Consider the following 18,863-nt stretch of genomic DNA (forward strand, 5'->3'; position numbering starts at 1 on the left):
AATCACATTGGGCTCGTCACAAACTGCTGTAGGCAGGGCCTCCACCTGGAAACTTGTCAAGGTCTCCCTGTCACTGGCAACGTGGTTGGGAACGTGAAGTCTGTATGTGCATTAATTCTGTGGGCTTTCATTTCCTCATCTATAAATGGAAGAGGATGGAAATCACTTTTATGGATACTTTCTCTAGCATTCGGTCTTTTCTCTGAGTTATTTTTTTTTTCTGGGTGCTCTCCTGCTCTGCCTAATCTGTCACCAGTCGCAGGAGCTGATACCCTGCTAAGCTGTTAGAAACTTCAGTGCGCCCTTGAATTTTAGAAGAGCATTTCTGAAAGGGTATGATAGTAGAATCCCAAGCAGTGTGGCTCCCGGATAATGAATTGTAATAGAAATAATTGTCATTGCTATAGTACTACAATAACAATAACAATTATAACAATAATTGTTATTGTTATGGTACAGAAGTGTCCCATGGTCTTCCGTGTTGCTTATTTACTTACGTGTCTCAGTCTACGTGAGGTGCTTAGCAGTCTCTGGCACAGAGGAAATAATTGGTGCTGGTTTGGGTTGTAGATAGTATGTTAGAGATTCTTACAGGGACTTCAGAGGCCCTGGAATCGTACGCAGGGTTGTGAATGTGCAGCTTGAGTGTGTTATGGGTGTGTGAGCACACACACATTTTTCTGCAGAAGGATCATTGCCTTACATGGAAGATTAACCATGTAGACATAATCATTGCTAAACTGTTTGTGGAACAGGAGTCAGAAGTGTGGGTTTTCCCGGTGCCTTAAAGCACCTTAAAGCACTCCAGAGACAATAGGCATGAGTGGCCACAAGCGACCTGGGGCCAAAACCGCAGCAGAACGAGCAGCCCCGTGGGTGTAAGGATGACCTCTGCGTTTTCCCCCTGAGGACAGCAGTGATTATCACAAAACAGCTTGTTCCCCTGGGCCAGCTGCCTGAACCCGGGTTTTGTACCATGAGCCCTGCTGCTCTGCCCCTGTGTGGAAACTTGATGAGAAGCTCTGGCTGGGCCCTGGGGGAATGCTGCCCTCTGCTGGATGGCGGGTGCACCTGCGCCTCAGACCTGGAAGAGGAGGCAGCCTTGGGCATCTGGAACGCGGTGAGAAAAGCCCACCCCCTTGGCAAGCGCAGGACTGTCACAAGAGTGATGAATTTCGGGGCCTATCTTTCCTCCACCACCACCACATCCTCCCTAAGAATCAGCCAGTGGACCGACTTCACCTCAGCTCAGCACAACTTATTCCAGGCCCCACGGCTCGGAATGTGCCTACTTGTCTGTCACCCTGGAGTGCTCAGTGTGCTAGACCAGGCTGACGAGAGTGGCACTCTGGTCCCACAAACCGCAGGCATGTGTGTGACAGAGAGTGTGAGGGCTGCGTCAGTGAAGAGGCCAGTGTGTGGGAGGTCGTCAGAGGCTGGCGCGGGAGGTGAGGGGCTTCCTTCTCGCCGTCACCTGCACCGAAACAGGAACCATGCCATACACTCTGCGGCTCTCCCCCCGTCAGCCCTCCCTCTTCCTGTGTCTCCTCTGTGAAACACCATCATGTCTTGGCCTTGTGGGGCTCGGCGCCCCAGCCCCACACCCAGGCAGCACCTGTCGCCACACTGCGCTCCCCCGATCCTGGCGCGCACAGCCCCAACCCTTCCCACTGTGTGTTTAGGTCCCTAGCCCTCCACCTGCCACTGGGCTGTGCCCCCGTCCCACCCTTTACCGCCTGTCTCAGGAAGGCAGCTCCAACTCTGCACTTTGCTTAGTGAGCAAGTGGATTCAGATGTACAAAGCCATAAGCCATGGGTAGGTACGAGTTTTTTCTGTCTCTTTCTCCGACTTCCTCTCTTCCCTTCTGCCCCCTCCCCCTTCCCCTGTCCTCTGTCTTCCCTCTCCCTTCCAGTCCTCCTGCCTCTCACATTTCCCCTATTTCTCTCCTTCATCCTATACACACCCCTAAATTCCCAGAGTAACATGTTTTTTAGCCTACCTGCATGCAAAGAGTTCCTGGTCTGTCGTCCCCTTAATTGCTATGTGTACTGAAAATAATGAGCTTCGGTGCCTGCTGGTGGCTCCGAGGAAGACAGCTTTGCCCCCTTACAATAGAGCCTGGTAATCTGATTTGTAGTAAATCTGTTATGCCACCCCCCACAGAGTCTCTAGCACACAACTGGCCTAAAGGGTTCCCCGAGATGTAGGGATGTAGGTGGAGCCCAAAGGGTTCCCCGAGATGAGGTTTAGGCGGAAGCTCAGAAAGCATCCATGGTCCTTTTAAGCCCTTGTTTCCCAAGTATGCGAGACCAGGTGCCTCTACCCCAGGTTTGGGGAGTCCCTCAGTGCGGCCCCTCACCACGCAGTAGCAGCCAGAGAGGAAGTAACCAGGAGGCCACGGGGCAGAAGGAGAATCCAAGGACTCCTTTGTGGAGACCAGAGCAAAAGGCTGGGTATACTATGTGGGTCTTTCTAGGACCCACTCCTAGACAGCCAGTTTTAGAATCAAGTCAGGAGAGCTAGTAAGCCTGAGCCCAGTGGGCCCAGTGATCACAAGAGGTGTCATTCAGAATACCCAGGCCTCAGCTGATTTCCCCACCTGTAATATCAGGTAAGATAAGGTCTTATCAACCCCTGGAGTCCCTGGGTTCTGCAGAGTTGCCTCGCAGGCCTCAGGCCCCCTGTACCTCCATTTCAACCAGAATGCTGCTTCATCTGTTTATGCTTTGAAGATATGAAAAGGATGCCATGTGGAGAAGGGTTTCTACTGCAAAATATATTTTATTAAACCACAGACATAGATTTGTCAGGGCAAAATTCCTCCCAGCATCACACCTAGAAACATTTTCAGGTCAAACAGTTTGAATCAAACCCAAGTCAGAGTGACCTGCAGCACCCCGCCCCCCCACCCCCCCCCCCCCCCCCCGAGCTACCACGCCCAGCGATGCTCCCTGGGTTGCTCATCAGGTGCTGGGAAGCCTGTCCCTCCTCAGTGTGAACAGAGAAGCAGCGTAAACAACAATCTCTTGCCTCTGTCCAAAGGCTCAGGAGCAAAGCGGATGTTGCCAGCAGAGGGACGTCTGTTAGAGCCGAAGTGCACTTGCCCCTTCGTTTGTGTTTTTTCACATTCTCCTTAGTACAGACCTGGGAAAAGTCTGCCGGGTGGACAAAGTAACACTCAATCCCTTTGTATTTGGGCCTGGCCTTCCACTTTGGAAAACCAATGGAAGAGATGGGGCTGCAGGCCCCTCAGCAAAGTGAGCAGAGGGCAGAGTGTACCCGACACCCCACAGTGCCCGGAAGCCAGAACCCCTTTTCTAAACAAATAGGAACAGAATCTCAAGTCCTGGCCAGACCAGAGCGCTGGCCTACATGGTCATGAGCTGCTCCTTCCTCACCGAAGCAGATCCATGTCTCCACTTGCTGCTTAGAAAACCATTTAGCAGCCTTTCCCGTGTCGGGGAGACTTGCCCACCGGTGGGCATCTGCCTGCAACAGGAAAGGGGATGGCAGCCCAGCAGGATGCTCTGAGGAAGAAGTCGGACTGGAGCCCTGGTTCACAGCCTTGTCCCCACGTGTCTTTCCAGATGCGCTGGCTCCCTCCCTCCGAGGCTACTTCTCAGGGCTGGAAGTCCCGTCAGTTCTGCTGAATACTACGTAAGTACTTGGTTTTAATGACAACTGTGTCCAGTGCATGGGCAGCGCTCATCCCGTCTGGGCACCCACACCTTCCTTTGTCTGTCATTACGCTCACTTGGCAGTGCAGCTCTTCCGAGGGATTTTAACCTGGAGTTGAGGGAGAAGTGAGGAATGCTATTCTAACTTGAAAAACTGAATCCCGGCCTTCCCACTTGATGAATCAGCAGTTAGGCTAGTTTCTGTAGGGCAGCTGTCAGGGAATTTTATTACATAATTGGAGTTCCTCTGCTGCCAGCACCAAAGAACCTTCCTCAAGTTACAGGCAGGCGTAAGTCATCTATAATTTACACAGTATTTTATCATGGGAGTCTTAGAGATTTATCAGTATTAACTTTCTTGCGTGCACATATGCATGTTACAACTTTGGATAATGTTCGTAAAATTTCCTGGGGCCCCTAAGAAGCTTAAATTCTAGTGATCAAGAGCATGGACACATTTTTAAGAGAAAGGAGAGAGAGAGACTGCTCGAGATGCTCCGAGGTGAGCCTGCTGTGGGGAGAGCTCCCAGGTCAGGTGTGGGTATGTGTCGACTAGCATGAGCGGCGTAAGTACAACTGTCAGAGCAGTGGGTGTTACTAGTGTTTTAATTTGTTCAGCATCTTCCCCGATGGATGGTGTTTAGTTGGGCTACCAGTTATGTCTGTGCATCACTAGAGTTTTGCTAATGGCCCAGCCCTGTGGCAGAGAACCCCAGAATATATGGTAACGATTGAAAATGAGTAATTTCTCAGGAATGTTGAAAAAGCATGAGCAAATTTTCAGTCACTACTTCCATGGAATGAGTTACACAGCTTTCCTTGTTGGGTACCCAAATGTAGTTAAACCCAAAAAAGCGGGGGAGGGGAGAAGAGTTAGGAGTTGGGCTGGATGTGGGTGTTAAGAACTCATGAGAATTCCCTGGCCATGAGCCAAGACCACAGCGTAGAAATGGTAAGCACATTAGTTATACCCTCCCCAATTAGACAAGGACATGGAAGGAGATAAGACCAAAATCTGAATTGCTTATTCGTTATGTTTAGTTTTGGAAGAAATGGCCTAGTGTCTTTGGCTGAGAGCACAGGGGCCTTGGAATGGAGCTGTCATCAGGAGAGTCCTAGGTGCTGGATGTCCAGGCAGAACTTGAAGCTTAGCAGGGTAGGAAAGGTACTGGGTCTTCACGCATGCCCGGACAGCTGCTGTGGCTCCTGGAGTCTCCCCTGCCTCCTCTCAAGAAGAGACCCAGGTGCCATGGTCTCATTCTGCAGTGTGCCCAGAAGCCAGGGTGGTACTTGTGACTGATTTGACGTTCCCCTTTCTTCTATTAACCACGTCTCCATATCACACTTAAGTTCATTAACACAATAAATATTCGGTGAACATCTACAGTGTATAAGGCACTGTTCTCGGTCCTGAGGATAAAACAGTGAACAAAAGCAGACAAAATCCTTGCCTTTATGGAGCTGACGTTCTGTAATGGGGAGAAGACGGGTAATAACATACTGAAAATAAACATAATAGGTGAGATGGTGAGAAATGCTAAGGGAAAAAAGCAAAGTAAGAGAGTTAATGTCATGGGTTGGCAGGCGCAGGAGAGAGCAGTCAGGGTCAGCCTGACGACACTTGAACAGAGACCCAAAGCTTCCCCAGACTTATAAGGGATTCCTTTTTCAGAACAGATAAAACTTTATTCAAGTTAGAGAATAATTTTACTTCAGTAATCCTCTTCTTCTTGCCTCCCCCTTTTGCTAAATCAAAGTAAATGTGTTTGAAATGCAGTAGGCAGAAGCCAGGTAAGGCTTTACAGTGTTGACAGAGAACCCCCAGGCAGCCTGTGCAGCTTGGCCCTGCATGCTGAGCAGCCCTTCCCTGAGAGGTTTCTCCATATTCCCAGCAAGAAGCCATGGCCCTGGTTCTGACTCCCAGAAGCCCTGGGGTCTGTTATGCTTCCCGTGTGAATTATAAAGTAGGGTCAGGCCTGAAACCCTGCCCCCTAGGGGCCCCAGGGATGGGGGTAGGTACCCCTTCTAGCCACTGCTGAGTCCTCCAGGCTTTGTAAGTTAAAACAAATCTCTGCTAACCACACAAGCACTTACTGAGCTCATCTCAACTGTAGCCAAAGCTCTGATCCCACCCACTGTTTTCTGCAAGTCTAGCTGGGAAATCTTTGCAACCCCTAAGCACAGACACCAGGAGAGCTGCCTGCCTGGTCCCTTAAAAGAAGTTCAAAGAGGGCAGCCACGTGTAGAGACCAGGACGCTGAGTCTCGGAGGAGCTGCAGAGCAGTCACAGGTCAGAGCCACCCCCAGGAGCCTCTGCCCTGACCCTCCACTTCCATCATCTGCCCCACCAGGCCAACAGTGGAAATTCAGACCTGTGTGCTCACTGTAACGTTAAACGTGAACACATCTGTACCTCCCTGCAGTGTTTTATGTTCTTGGGGAGTCACCTTACCGGGTCTCCGTAGACTCGGTCCATGCATTCTCTCCTCTGCCCACCAGGTGAGCACTGGTGTGTGGACAGGTGGTGTTGATGTAGTAAGTGCAAAGAGCAGCTTGGTGATAAAACCCCATACTCCCCAGTGACAGCTAGGACCCCTGGACTCTTAATTCATCAGTCCTGAGTCATACTGAGAGAAAATCTTTAGCTTTTCTTTTAAGGACAGGCATCTCACAAACAGCCTTGGTGCAGGGTGCTCAGGTCTGTGGCTGACTCTGCCCCTACAGTGCCTCCATCTTCAGGTGGGCGTTCCCTCCCTCCTCCCCTCCCTCCCGTGCTCTTGGCAAGTTTGGAGAGGATGAGAGAAGTTGGGTGAGTTTCTAAGTTTTTGTTTGCAAAGATGAATGTTTTCCTGTCCTGAAATAACCCCACTATTACTAGGAAACTAGAATCACATCGACTTGTCTTTTAATGTTTTTATAATGAAAATCTGTGGAAAACATTTTTTCTTAATTGAGAAGAGAGAGATCCTAGGAAGGCCATCTTTCCTTCAGCCTCACCCAGAATCCCCAAGGTAGGTTTCAGCTGAATCCCCGAGGGCCATGGGGCCACCTGTGCCCACAAACTTGCGAGACCCTTACAGGGACCGGGGTTTGCCGCAGTCCATTGTGCACTCCTGCTCACGAAGCCCTGCGTGCAAGGATCGGCCTCCTGTCTGCAGGAAGGAGAGTACTGCTGACCGAGGCTGAAAATTTGAGAAATATTAGTGGGGAACGGGGCCATTAGTCTCCAGGGCTGGGATTCAGGCTCCCTTCCTTGACACCAGAAATTCTCACGAAAACCAGCTGGCACAGAGGCAGCCATGCCTGCAGGAGGAACAGTAGAGATTATTTGCTAGGCCTCTCTCTGCACCTTCCTATTCCAGAATTCTCAGGCCCTAAGGAATAGGAAGACATGTTCACAAATGTTTCTTTTGTTTCCCAGTAGGTGCGTGGACCAAAATCTTGCTCAGTGGTGTGCATGACACCACAAGGTTCTTCAGAATTGCTTTTATGGCCTCAGGCTGACCAAAGCTGTGGTCTGCGGCAGGTCCTGGAGTTAGTGAGGTTTTGGGGTCTTCCTCTTTGGGGGACCTCGGGTCCCATGCCTTTCGTCAGCAGGGCTGCAGACAGTCTTGAGGTTCCAGCCCATGGGAAAGGCAGCCTCCAGGTGCTGGCCCCCTGCCCCCAGGTGATTTTCCCCCTTTGCTCCTGAAGCCCCCCATCAGGCATTTTCCGGATACTTCCCCTCAGGCCTCAGGGCCAGGGAGTCCCTGGGGGCCACACTCCCTGGCCCCCGAAAGCCTCCCTCACTTGTTCCACCACATCTCGAGCTGGCTGTCCTGGTGCTGGGCTTCTCATGCCACTGATCCAAGTTCATTCTCAAGTAGCGCTTGTCCTCCACTCAGCAGTGGAGGCCTTTGGTCCCTTTGCCTTTGACCCACTCCGCTCTTTGCCCTCAGAACAAGTTCTTAAAAGTCTAGGGAACCCTGACAACAGGCCGGTCCATGGGTGGATTACTGCACACTGTTAATGGTTTTAATGTGTGATCTCTCCATCCCAGGTTCCAGGTGTGTGATGGTGGCTGCAATCTGTCTTGTGGGTATTAACACAATCTTCAATGGTGGCTACTGGTCTTGAGCTATTCTACAAAACTGGAGCATGCTGGTGAGTTCCAAAGTCAGAGGCTGAACAGGGTCTCTGGGGCAGCATTGTGCCCTGGGGCAGGGCATGTCCAGACCATCACCCAGGCCCAGGGGGTGGGGCTCAGCAGTCTGGGTGTTACTACCTCTCCTGGTGATCCTGATGGGTGCACCAGCTTGGGACATGTTTGTGTGGAACTTGGGGTCAGAAGCTGGCTCTCCATGGCCTGCTTAGGGAATGTCGTCCCAGGATAGCAACTGAGTTTTGCATCCCAGTACTTGGTCCTCAGCACAGCCTGCCTAGGTTGGGCTGACACTTAGATAAGGCCATTAACACCTGCTTACCCAATGAGATACCCGCCCAAGGGAATTTACAAATAAATGAAGCTTTTCTTTTAGGCCCTTAAGTGCATATATTTTTCCTGTTTAACTAATCCAATTATACTGAATATCGTGTGGCCCTTTCTTGATGGCGCAGGGACATTTTTATGAGCCGCTTCATAAATAGGGCATCTCTGAGTTTTATAGGGTTCTCACTGAATTCCTCCAGACTGCTGGGCTTTTCTAATAGGTGATGACTTTGGTCATTTGTCTGCCTGTTCAGTCACTATCAGCTGTCACTTCTGTTTCTAGCAGTAAGTGTAGTCTTAGAACAAGAATACAGCATTCCTACAGGCGACCGGCCTGCCATACACCACTTGTAGGGGTTTCCAGTCTGTTTGCAGAGCTCGATCTAGAACCGCAGGAATGCCAGGGGCAGGCTGACAGCGGTTATCTTAGCCCAAATAAGGTGGCAAATTTCATCCTTATGAGAGGCCACTAAAGAAAAGATGAAGTCAGAAAAAGGGCAAGATTCCTAAGGACAAAGAACCAGGCAGTTCTGGCCAAGGAAGTCATTACCACATTTTTGGGGCTTAAGTAATTTCATGTTCAGAATAGCGTCGTTTGGTGCCCGAGCAGAAGTACACACATTCGGGGTGCACTGGGTTCTTGCAGCCTGCCTCCCCTGCCTGGGCCGGAAGCCAGCATCCTGCACTTGGAGTCTCTGTTCCCACTGACATCTTTTTCGTACACTAATCAAACCTATCAGCAGGTAAACATTTTCCACATCACACATGGCGGTCATTATTTACCGCACTCATTCCCCAGCTACCTAATTTCCTTTTGTCAGAGTTAACAATACCCATGATATTCTTACTGATATTATCACTTAGTAAAACTTTCTTAAAAAACAAGATTTTGTTGCCCCACTCCTCCAGGGTTAAAGACTAATTAAAAGCCAGCCATAGAAGTTTTTGGAAGCAAGTTAGAATAATGATTTTTTTAAGTGCAGTAAATGGACCCAAATATCAGTAACTGAGGGTGTGAGCAGACAAGCGCAGTCAGAGGAGGCAGCAGCTGGCACGTGGTGACTTCATATAGATGATATTCATGTGACGAGGGGCAAAAAAAAGTGGGGAGGGAGAGCTGAGGCTTGGTCCTGGGTGGGCAAAAGTCAAGTTGCAGATGTTCCAAGTACGGGGGTGGGCGGCCAGCACACACTGGAGGGGGAGGAGGGTGTCTTAGATGTGTTTTAAGGTTGGGCTCACTGCTTCATGGGCCATCCATGGGTTACAAGGATGACTTTGGCGGAGGCTTTCCTCTTCCCAAATCTGAAGTCAGACCCTGCCCTTGGAGGGCAAAGCTGTGAGGAGGGAGGATCTCTGGCCAAAGGTGGGAGCTGGAACCCACGCATGGACGGCTTGGACAGCTGTACTAGTTACTGTGGCAGGGGATGTGTCTTTATTTTTCCCTCCCCAGGGTCTAGAAGCACCCTGGCGCAAGCCCACTAAAGCTGTGCTCACTGCTCAGGGTGAGGCGTCTAAGGTGCTCTGGTCCACAAGCAAAACCTGGTAGGCCACAGGCTGACCAGCAGGGATTAGTATGGACTGTGCGGATGTGTCTTTAGAACAGAGCAGTTTCTAGCTACAGGAGATGGTTTCCCCTGGAGACTCTATAGACTATGAACCTTTTTAAATGTTAACTAGCCTTAATACAGATTAGTATCAGCATTTAATTTTTTTGAAAAGCAAGATGACAGGTATAAAATGAAAACTAAACCACTCTTATTTAAAACCTTTTGTCATTTGTCCCATGTTTATTGGAAATCGAGTGGAGGGGAAGTCCTTATCTGACTTTTGGTAAAAATGAATGTTAGGGAAACTTTTGGGGATAAAAACATTAGTGAATAGGTCACATACAGAGGGTCCCTGACACGATGATTTGACTTTATGATTGTGTGTAAGTGATATACATTCAGTAGAAACCTTACTTCAAATTTTGAATGTCGATCTTTTCCTGGGCTAGTGATACAGTCAATACTCTTGTGATGCTGGGCAGCAAACCGCAGTTTTGTCAGCCTCACAAGTAAACAACCAATACTCCAGTGTACTGTGTTGCCAGCATTTCCTGGATATTGTGTTTTGTGTTTTCATGTCAATTGCATGAGTCGACACTTTATTATAACTTTTTAATTTTTCAATGACAGCTGACATACAGTATTAGTTTCAGGTGTACAACAGAGTGATTAGGCATTTATATAACTTACAAGGTGATCACCCTGCCAAGTCTGGAACCCATCTGACACTGTACAGTTATTTGATTATATTCCCCAAGATGTACTTTACATCCCCATGACCATTTTATAACTGCCCATCTGTACTCCTTGATCCCTTCACCCAACATCCTTCCCATCTGGGAATCATCAAAATGTTCTCGTAGCTGAGTCTGTTTTGGTCATTTTGATTTTTAGATTTCACGTATAAGCGAAATCACAAGGTAGTTATCTTTCTCTGACTTACTTACTGTACTATCTTCTAGGTCCATCCATGTTGTTAAAAATGGCAAGATTTCATCCTTTTTTTTATGGCCAAGTCATGTGTACATCATCATCTTTATCGAACCGTCTACTGTTGGGCACTTAGGTTGCTTCCATATCTTGGCTATTGTAAATAATGCTGCAGTGAACATACAAGTGCATGTATCTTTTCAAATTAGTGTTTTGGATTTCTTCTGATAAATACCTAGGAAGTGAGGTTGCTGGGTCATTTGGTAATTCTTTGAGGCACCTCCATACTGTTTTCCACAGCTGGCTGCACCAATTTGCAATCCTACCAACAGTGCACAAAGGCTCCTCTTTCTCCACAACTTCTCCAGTACTTGATCTATTAACGATAGCCATTTTGACAGGTGTGGGGTGATATCTCATTGTGATTTTAATTTGCATATCCCTGATGATTAATGATGAGCATCTTTTCATATCTCTATTGGCTATCCGTATGGCCTCTTTGAAGAAATGTCTATTAAGGTCTTCTGCCCATTTTTAAATCAGTTTTTTTGGTGTTAAGCTGTATCATTGGCAAAAATCGTCTTCCATTCAGTATGCTGTCTTTTCATTTTGTTGGTTTACTTCGCTGTGCAGAAACTTCTTAGTTTGATTTACTCCCATTTTTTCTTTTGTTTCTCTTGCCCAACAACACATATCCAAAAAAATAGTGCCAAGAGATGTCAGTTTACTGTCTGTTTTCTTCTAGGAATTTTATGGTTTCAGGTTTTACATTTAAGTCTTTAATCCACTTTAGTATAAAACAGGCTTTGTGTCAGGTAATTTTGCTCAACTGTAGGCTAACATAAATGTTCTGAGCACATTTAAGATAAACTAGGCTAAGCTATGGTGTTCAGTATTAAATGCATTTTCAACTTATGATGGGGTTATACCCCGTCATCAGTAGAGAAACACCTGTATATGTAGACGAACTGGGGAGCAAGAGAGAAAGAGTTTTCTTATTGGGAGAAAAAGCTTACAAGGCACTTGGACAGACTCTAACTTACCAATGGGAAAGTTGAGTCAGGGCAAAGCTGCCACTCCCAGGTCTCCGCACTGCCCCCCTCTTCCCCTCCCCCAGTCAGCAAGCACCTTTACCCTACATCCAGCTGTCTCCGAGCTCTGGTCTTTCTGATCAAGGGCAACTGAAATGAGATGTTTTAGAATTGTAGAATGTTCTTTAAGATATCAGGAGACTTTCTCCATTGTCTTCAAATTTGGACCTTTGTGATTACCTCAGACAAGATTTTAAACATGTGTTTCCTTCCCTTGTTTATCCCATCACACGCATGTCCAGCTGATCCCCCTTCAGGAAAGGTTCTCTGAGGAGAGTCTGCTCTCTAAACAGAGCCTGACCCTCTCCCCCCATGGTGCTCTGTGTTCTCGGATGTCTTTGCATTCTGCTTAAAATGTCCTTGTTAATACATTCCAAGGTTTGAACTCCATTCCTAGCTAAACCCCTTCCTTGTTTACAGGGACTGAAATAGCCACATTTTGACCTTCTGTTCAGTCTGAGAACATCTATGGCAATGTGGACGCATTCTTTTCCCATGTGAGAATTACATTTACATAGCAGTTATGGAAAAGCTCAGGAAACTATTGACTCCCATCCCCCTCCTTCCATATTTTTTACTTCAAATAAAACTTGCTAATCAGCCAGAATTAACCAGGACCCCTCCCCCCCCCCACCCTTTCTTCCTGCTCAGGGCACCACTGGGCAAGTATGCAGAGCCCAACATGAGTCTCTAGGCATAGTCTCCTGGCTTTCAGCCCAAGGCGTTACCAAGACTAGGAGACCACATCCCTTTAACACCCGATCATTCCTGTTTGATTTGACCTGTAGTCCCAAGTGTCTAAATTTTTGCTATATGCAAGTGACTATATCTGGGGTGGAAGAAAGAGGAAATAGTCTTAAGGAAGAAAATAATCCAAGATAATCCTTGTGAAAGCTAAACAAGTAGCTTGGACTGTGAGAGCTCTTAAGAGTTTGCTGGAGAAAGCCCTGCAAGCCAGAGATCAGGGAAGGCTAGAGAAAGATAGTAGGGTTTGTATATGATGAGGGAGACTGGAACAGGAGGAGGAAGTGAGAATATGACTAAGCTTTCAGGGGCCTTGAGGGATGTGTTAGGGATTCGGGTCTTGGGGAGGATGTCAGGAATCATTGTCATCTTGATGCCCAAGGCAAAACAGACAAAGAGTCAAATTAGAAACACACATCAGGAGAGTGAAACCCGTGAGGGCAGTGTCAGGAAGTAACAATGATCTGAGAGAGCAGAGCTGTGTCAGGGATGAAGCACGAGGGGCCAGGCGTAGGGACACAGACACCAGGGCAGAGCGGTCAGGCGCTGTGTTGTGAGGCAAGGCGAATTTAGACATGTTGCCTTTGAGGTCACGGCACAAATGTCCAGGGGACAGCTGATCGGAAGAATTGCTCAGGAACTGGCTATGGAACCAGAAAAAGGCCAGGACTAGCAGCATGCATTTGCCCAAAGATGGTTGTGAGCTCTCCAGAGAAGCAAGCAGAAGTAGACCAGGCAGACCCCTACCAGACACAGCCAAGGGCTGGAGGAGATGGAAGGGGCTTCGTCCATCCTAGAGCAGTGGGGCCAGCGCCAAGGAAGGAGAGGTCACCTGTGGCCGATGTTTCTTTGCCTGCTCATTCAGTCCCTTCTCTCTCAGTCCCTGCAAACAGTGTGGCAGCTTTGGTTTCATGCCGTTGGTCTTGGAGCCTGGTCACCACATTCAGTTTCAGCTGTTCCCCAAGATGGCCCTCTCCAAGTCCGTGCTCTGTCAGAAGCCACTGGCAGCGTGCAGGCCCCTTAGGTTCCCAGAATCCAAGGGCTGCCAAGTACCATCCCCTCTGAATTCTTCCAGAGTACGAACAGCCATAGAGTGACTGTTGTTCCTCAGAAAGTTTCCTGGAATTAACACACACAGCTTGAGCTGCTGGCACATGGTCAAGTCTGGGATGATGTGGAACATGTCATTCCAGGCCTGGCAAGACAAGAATGTAGGGGAAGGAAACTGGCCTTGTATCCAGTTCCTCTAAGCCAGTTTTCCTCCTCTGTTGTTGTTGTACGGTGACTTGGGTAGAAGGGGCAGCGCCTCTTTACACTTGAGGGTTTTTTGGATGTTAAAGGGCAGAGAGGCATTTGTGGGATGCGAGGTAGGACAGAAGGTTGGGGGTTCATTGGGAAGTCAGCTAGTATGTCCTAAAGGTAATGCCTGGTCTCAAAGGGATTCCTACCCCATGGAAGGATGTCCCAAGCCTGGGCACTCTCACTCCTGCCATCTACCCAGAGCTGCTCCATGCTACGCACGCCTGGATTGTGGTATCCCAGTGCTCCATTCCCTGTCAGGTAGAAATCAGTGAGGAAGAAACGTAGCTTTCAAGAGAGGGTCCTTCTGATGGCCCTGCTAAGCATCACAGGATATGTGACTTACACCAGAGATGGGGTGTGAACAGGCCTGGCCCACATCCGGCATCCGGTGAGTTGGGATTTGATCATCCTATTGTGCTGGGCATCAGGGGAGGCAAAGGAGTCAGAAAATGAAATTTTCTGAAGGTGTTCACTTCCCCCATTTCAGAGAATTCTGCTGAGAAAGGGAGAACAGGCAAGAGGTGGGGTGAAGGGACGACTGAGATTCCGTGTGGGTGCCAGGACTAACAGTTGCAATTAGCTAAAAAGACAGGTGGTTAGAGATAAGGTTTTAGAGGTCCAGATCCTTTCTCTTAAAAGCTAGACCCTGATTTCTTCCCACAATCTAGAGGCATGTGGTAATTACAATTATATTAGGTCTTCTGACTTGTGGCCCATTATTATTTCTACCCATTTGTGCTGCCATCTACAAACTAGACTATGACAAGATTCAATGAGTCAAGTTCAGATGCAGCTGGTACTGTATAGATCTGATCTGGACAGGAGTATTTAGTAAAATCATTCAATTACCTATATTTGCACGTTCACTTAAATCTGTTTCTAATTTCAAGATTTACTGCTAAATTATACATTTTCCTAAGTTTAAGGATAATTACATGGGTTATCAGTAATGATGCTATTTTCTTTGCAGCCTCCTCCCACTCCCAAATAAGTACTCCCCTGTATGGAATTCTAGTATATGCTGATTTACTTTGCATGTACTTTTTCTATAGCCACAAATTTACATGAGTCTGATGTTGGTAAGATAATAGCAAGGAAAACAAATGACTTGGGAGTTGGAAAGAGAATAAAATAAATGACAGAATACTAGCAGAGGTTTCACAATGCAGTCTTTAACACAGGTAAATAAATCCAGAGATAAAGCAGATATACTTAAGAAAATTGTAGGACTCTGCCAGCAGCAGTCAGAAAGTCTCAGTGATTGAAGGGCCTTTTTTCTGCCACAAAGCAAGATAAATATGAGCATTTCCTTGCAACTTCAGGGGAAGAAGGTCTTGAAAAGTTTCTAGTAAGAGATAAATGGAAATTAAACATGTCCTCTCTATGTATCTAAGGTGAGACCATTCACACTCTTGTGTGGTTTTATCTGATGAGTCAGTAAATACAACCCATGGTGATATACACATATACTTTCGTAGGGAATCACCCATGAATTTTCCCAGGGGAAAGTTTCTAAGCCATGAATTCTATCAACAGGTGTCTCCAAATAGCCCTGTCACTAGGAGGAAGTACTGCACATGCCTGTGAGATCTGCTTTCCTTACACATCTTTCTGTTTCAGGCTTGAAAAAACCTTGCCCAGTTTTGAGCCCTTCAAGACTTTGCCACAGCCTCTATCACACATCTGTTTTTCTTGAAGAAAAAAATAAATGTTTTACTCTTTTACACTGTATAATTGTAAGAAATAGTGTTATTTGTGAATGCATGGTCTGACATTTCTGTACAGTTTGGAGATATTTTCAAATGAAACAAAAAAGATGTCAACAATAAAATCAGGAATGAGTATTTTTATATCAAACATTTAAGTATGGCAGGATGGATGATCTTACACTGGGTTGGATAACAATTTTTGTGCTTGACTTTTGAATGCTTGTAATTAAAAATATCTATTTTTTTCCTTTAAAATAAGCTGCATGTTTGAGGCATGTTTTTAAATATTTCCAGAATCGCATTGTGAATGTATAGAAATCTGTGCCTGGCCTGAGTCCAGGGTGAATTAGAAATGTAGTGTTAGATGTTAGAAACAGAACTGTGCCGTCTACAGTACTAGGTGTAGGCTCCCTGCAAGACAATCAAAAGCCTCCATGGTGGCATGCTCATAGCTGGGCAAAGAAGCCTTTCCTTGGTACGAATTCCTGCTCAGTGTGCCCTTAGAAAGCCTCGGCACACTCCACAGGTGACTATATAAACTGTGTGACCTACAGATGCATAACCCCCAGTGCAGAGTCTGTCTCACTGAGAAGGGGAAACCTCGGCTTGGGAGGCCCATGGTACCTCAAGAGGAAGCTGTCTTTGCCCAACCTGTGTGGCTGCAGTGGGCAGCTCATAGCTCCCAAGGGATTCTGCAAAACATCAGCTGAGCTGAGTGTTGGCAGCACCACGCCAAACAAGCCATTTAAAACTTTATCTTGAATCCCATGTGCTCACTGGGACACTACCTACCACATCAGCCCAGAGATGGTACAACCAGTGGGCGTTTGGGATGACTACTGCTCAGCTTGCTTCAAGACCTGTCCAAAACCAAAGTCAGTCTTGTATCATAAGCTGACACACTTCTAGAATCTGTGACAGTTCAGACTCTCCCCCTTGTAGAAGAGCCATGTATAAAAATATACTGACCTAAGAATTTTCAAATGCTGATATAGCTAAACATCACAATCTTCCTTATTGATCTGCTCACATTATAAATGCTTGTTTTAATGACCATATGGTTTGTTTCGGGGTTTCTTGTTTCATTACTTTCCATTAGAAATACGGATGTCAAGAAGCTTTTAAAGGTCATCACAAAACAAAACAAAAAAATGACAAAGAGCAAAGGCAGAAGGGCTCTTACCCTCATGTAGATGAGGCAAAGAGCACTTACAGCAGCGTGGGGACAGCTGTGTTCAGGCCCTGCTAACAGCTTCAGCATCACCTGCTTTTGGTGAGACTTCTGTACTCTTGTTTCTAAGGAAAACAAACCACTTCCACAGCCTATTATGCTTTTATAAACTGTTTAAAGGTACTTTTCTATTGTCATTTTTAAAAATAAACTGCTTATCCCAGCTGTCACACCACTGCTTGGCAAATTTCTTTTTGCACGATCAACCAAGTACAAACTATACTGCAAACTGGAGACAAGCAGATTTTCTCATTTTCAGGTCTTGACAAAGCTAAGCATTAGCCCTTGAGCTAAGGACAAAGAAACTAAAGGAAGAAACAGCTAAGAGAGCCAGAGAATAACCTCCACAAATGCTCTAATGTGGGTACTTGGGTGAGTGACACTGATATCTCAGGCCTCTGGGTTCTTACTGGAGCCTTCCTGACCTGGCAGGGGAATCTCATGGCAGAGTCGCATTGCTCTTTCTTGATGTCGTTTCCTGCACTCAGCTGACTCCACATCCACCTCAGCCTACAAAGCTTTAGCTAGATTATCTGAAATCTATAGTCATTTATGGTTTCCTGCTAACTTAAAAAAATATATATAATTGATAGCCAAGATGATACAAATGTTTACCCTCTAACCCAGGGGTTCCCAACTGCAGACTGGTCTCTGGCCTGTTAGAAACTAGGCACAGCAGGAGGTGAGCGGCGGGCCACGGAGCGAAGCTTCATCTGTATTTGCAGCTACTTCCCAGTACCAGCGTCATCACCTCAGCTCCACCTCAGATCCATCAGGCATTAGATTCTCATAGGAGCACCAGTTCCTGGTGCCAAAAAGGTTGGAGACCACTGCTCTAACCAACCCTTCTTCTCCCAAAAGGGAGGGGCAAGGGGAACCACAGTGCTCAATTCCTGTAATGGCCATAATCACTAATAACTATTAGTTTTGTTGGGTCCTGACATAACTGGTTCTGTGGCTTGGATCTCATGTCCCTTTTGCAGGAGACCATCACTAAAAGCAGGTCCCCATCTTGGCCTTCCAGTACCCTGGAGCCCAAATATAATAGTAGAAAACTAAAGTGAGGCTTTCTGCAACCTTGCCCAGGCTTTGAAGGCCACACCCAGCATGGCTCCAGGACAAGCTTGACACACAGCTTTGTCTTTAGCCCGTCTGAGACCTTCCATCTCAGAGGTACCAGAGGTTGGCCAGACAACCTAGAATTGAGGGCATCTCCCCTAAAGGTGATTTACTGCCCCTCCTGCCTGCTTTGGGCCACCTCCCATCACAGTCACTACCTGAACAGTCACTTCCATATGCTTTTTCACAAGGGACTTAGGGATAGATAAATAAGTGCCCCAATAATCACCATGCTGATGGGTCATTAGTGACAAGTCTAGATGGTATATATAGGAATTCAGATATATGATCACTCAGTTGACCATCACAGCCTCATTACAGTCTGAAAAACTGCCTTTTCTCTCACACTACTATGCAGGATGAAGTGTCCTGAATAGGGAACTTGAGATAAGAAAAGGCAAGTCTGTTCTCTTGCTTATTCCACGCATAATGCCCCAGTTTGTAGGCTCCCTAAAGATGGTAACTAAGCCATCAGTTTGTTTCATTACCAAGTGAACCCTCCATCAGGAGGGGAAGATGTGCTACTTGTAAACACAAGACTAAGGTAGTTATACTATAAAACTGGCATTTAAAATTAAATACTATGCCTTCCACCTCTAACAAAGTTGCAAATTAAAGGAATTTGGAAAAGAACCTTAAAACTTGCAAAATGAAAGTTATAATTCCAATTAATCCCATCTAGGGTTTGAATTCACTGGAGCCAGGGTTTGCACACGTGCTGGACCTACTTTAATGGAACCAAACCACAGTTATTAGAGTCCTCATCTCTGAGGTTCCCTGAACCCCAGCACCCATGGCACCTTTGGGTCCTGAGTTGTGTGGCATAATGAACATTCTTGAGAATGAAGGATGCATAGCTTAACTAACATCTCTGAATTCTATTATCTCAATACGAAAGCATTTTTGGTGTCTGTGTCAGGGTGACAGAGGAGTCAACTATTTTGGAGTGCTCTCAGCAAGACATGCTTAGTGCTAGGACTATGTGTACATTTCTTACTGTATTCCATATCACTGGAAAAGAGCATTCTGACCCACTTTAAGGGT

At 46.8% G+C, this 18,863-nt stretch overlaps 2 protein-coding genes and 1 non-coding gene across 11 annotated transcripts in view; 1 reads left to right on the plus strand and 2 right to left on the minus strand.

The window, feature by feature from the left end:
* RBPMS (RNA binding protein, mRNA processing factor) overlaps positions 1–16,875 on the plus strand; it is a 149,996-nt gene extending 133,121 nt beyond the window's left edge. For 2 of the 7 annotated variants that reach the window (XM_036228710.1, XM_036228711.1), the window contains exons 7-9: positions 1,683–1,816; positions 3,589–3,658; positions 7,718–16,875. In XM_036228710.1, the coding sequence (XP_036084603.1) occupies positions 1,683–1,816; positions 3,589–3,658; positions 7,718–7,732 (219 nt within the window). In that variant the 3' untranslated portion in view covers positions 7,733–16,875. The remainder of the gene's footprint in view (positions 1–1,682; positions 1,817–3,588; positions 3,659–7,717) is intronic. The other 5 variants (XR_004953357.1, XR_004953356.1, XR_004953358.1 and 2 more) reach the window with 5 other exon arrangements.
* GTF2E2 (general transcription factor IIE subunit 2) overlaps positions 1–18,863 on the minus strand; it is a 90,243-nt gene that overhangs the window by 9,315 nt on the left and 62,065 nt on the right. Inside the window, exon 10 of one of the 3 annotated variants that reach the window (XM_016136137.2) lies at positions 2,926–3,787. The exons of 1 other annotated variant lie outside the window; for it this stretch is intronic. The gene's annotated coding sequence lies outside the window, so the exon portion shown is untranslated. Of the gene's footprint in view, positions 1–2,925; positions 3,788–5,546; positions 13,654–18,863 lie in introns of those variants that run through there. One more of the 3 variants, XM_036228708.1, reaches the window with a different exon arrangement.
* LOC118609481 lies at positions 9,594–9,727 on the minus strand. Its single transcript, XR_004953457.1, has one exon. It is a non-coding gene; the product is annotated as a small nucleolar RNA SNORA52 (small nucleolar RNA).

This window comes from Rousettus aegyptiacus, unplaced genomic scaffold (genome assembly GCF_014176215.1).
Source record: "Rousettus aegyptiacus isolate mRouAeg1 unplaced genomic scaffold, mRouAeg1.p scaffold_m13_p_11, whole genome shotgun sequence".
In the NCBI taxonomy this organism is placed as follows: Eukaryota; Metazoa; Chordata; class Mammalia; order Chiroptera; family Pteropodidae; genus Rousettus; species Rousettus aegyptiacus.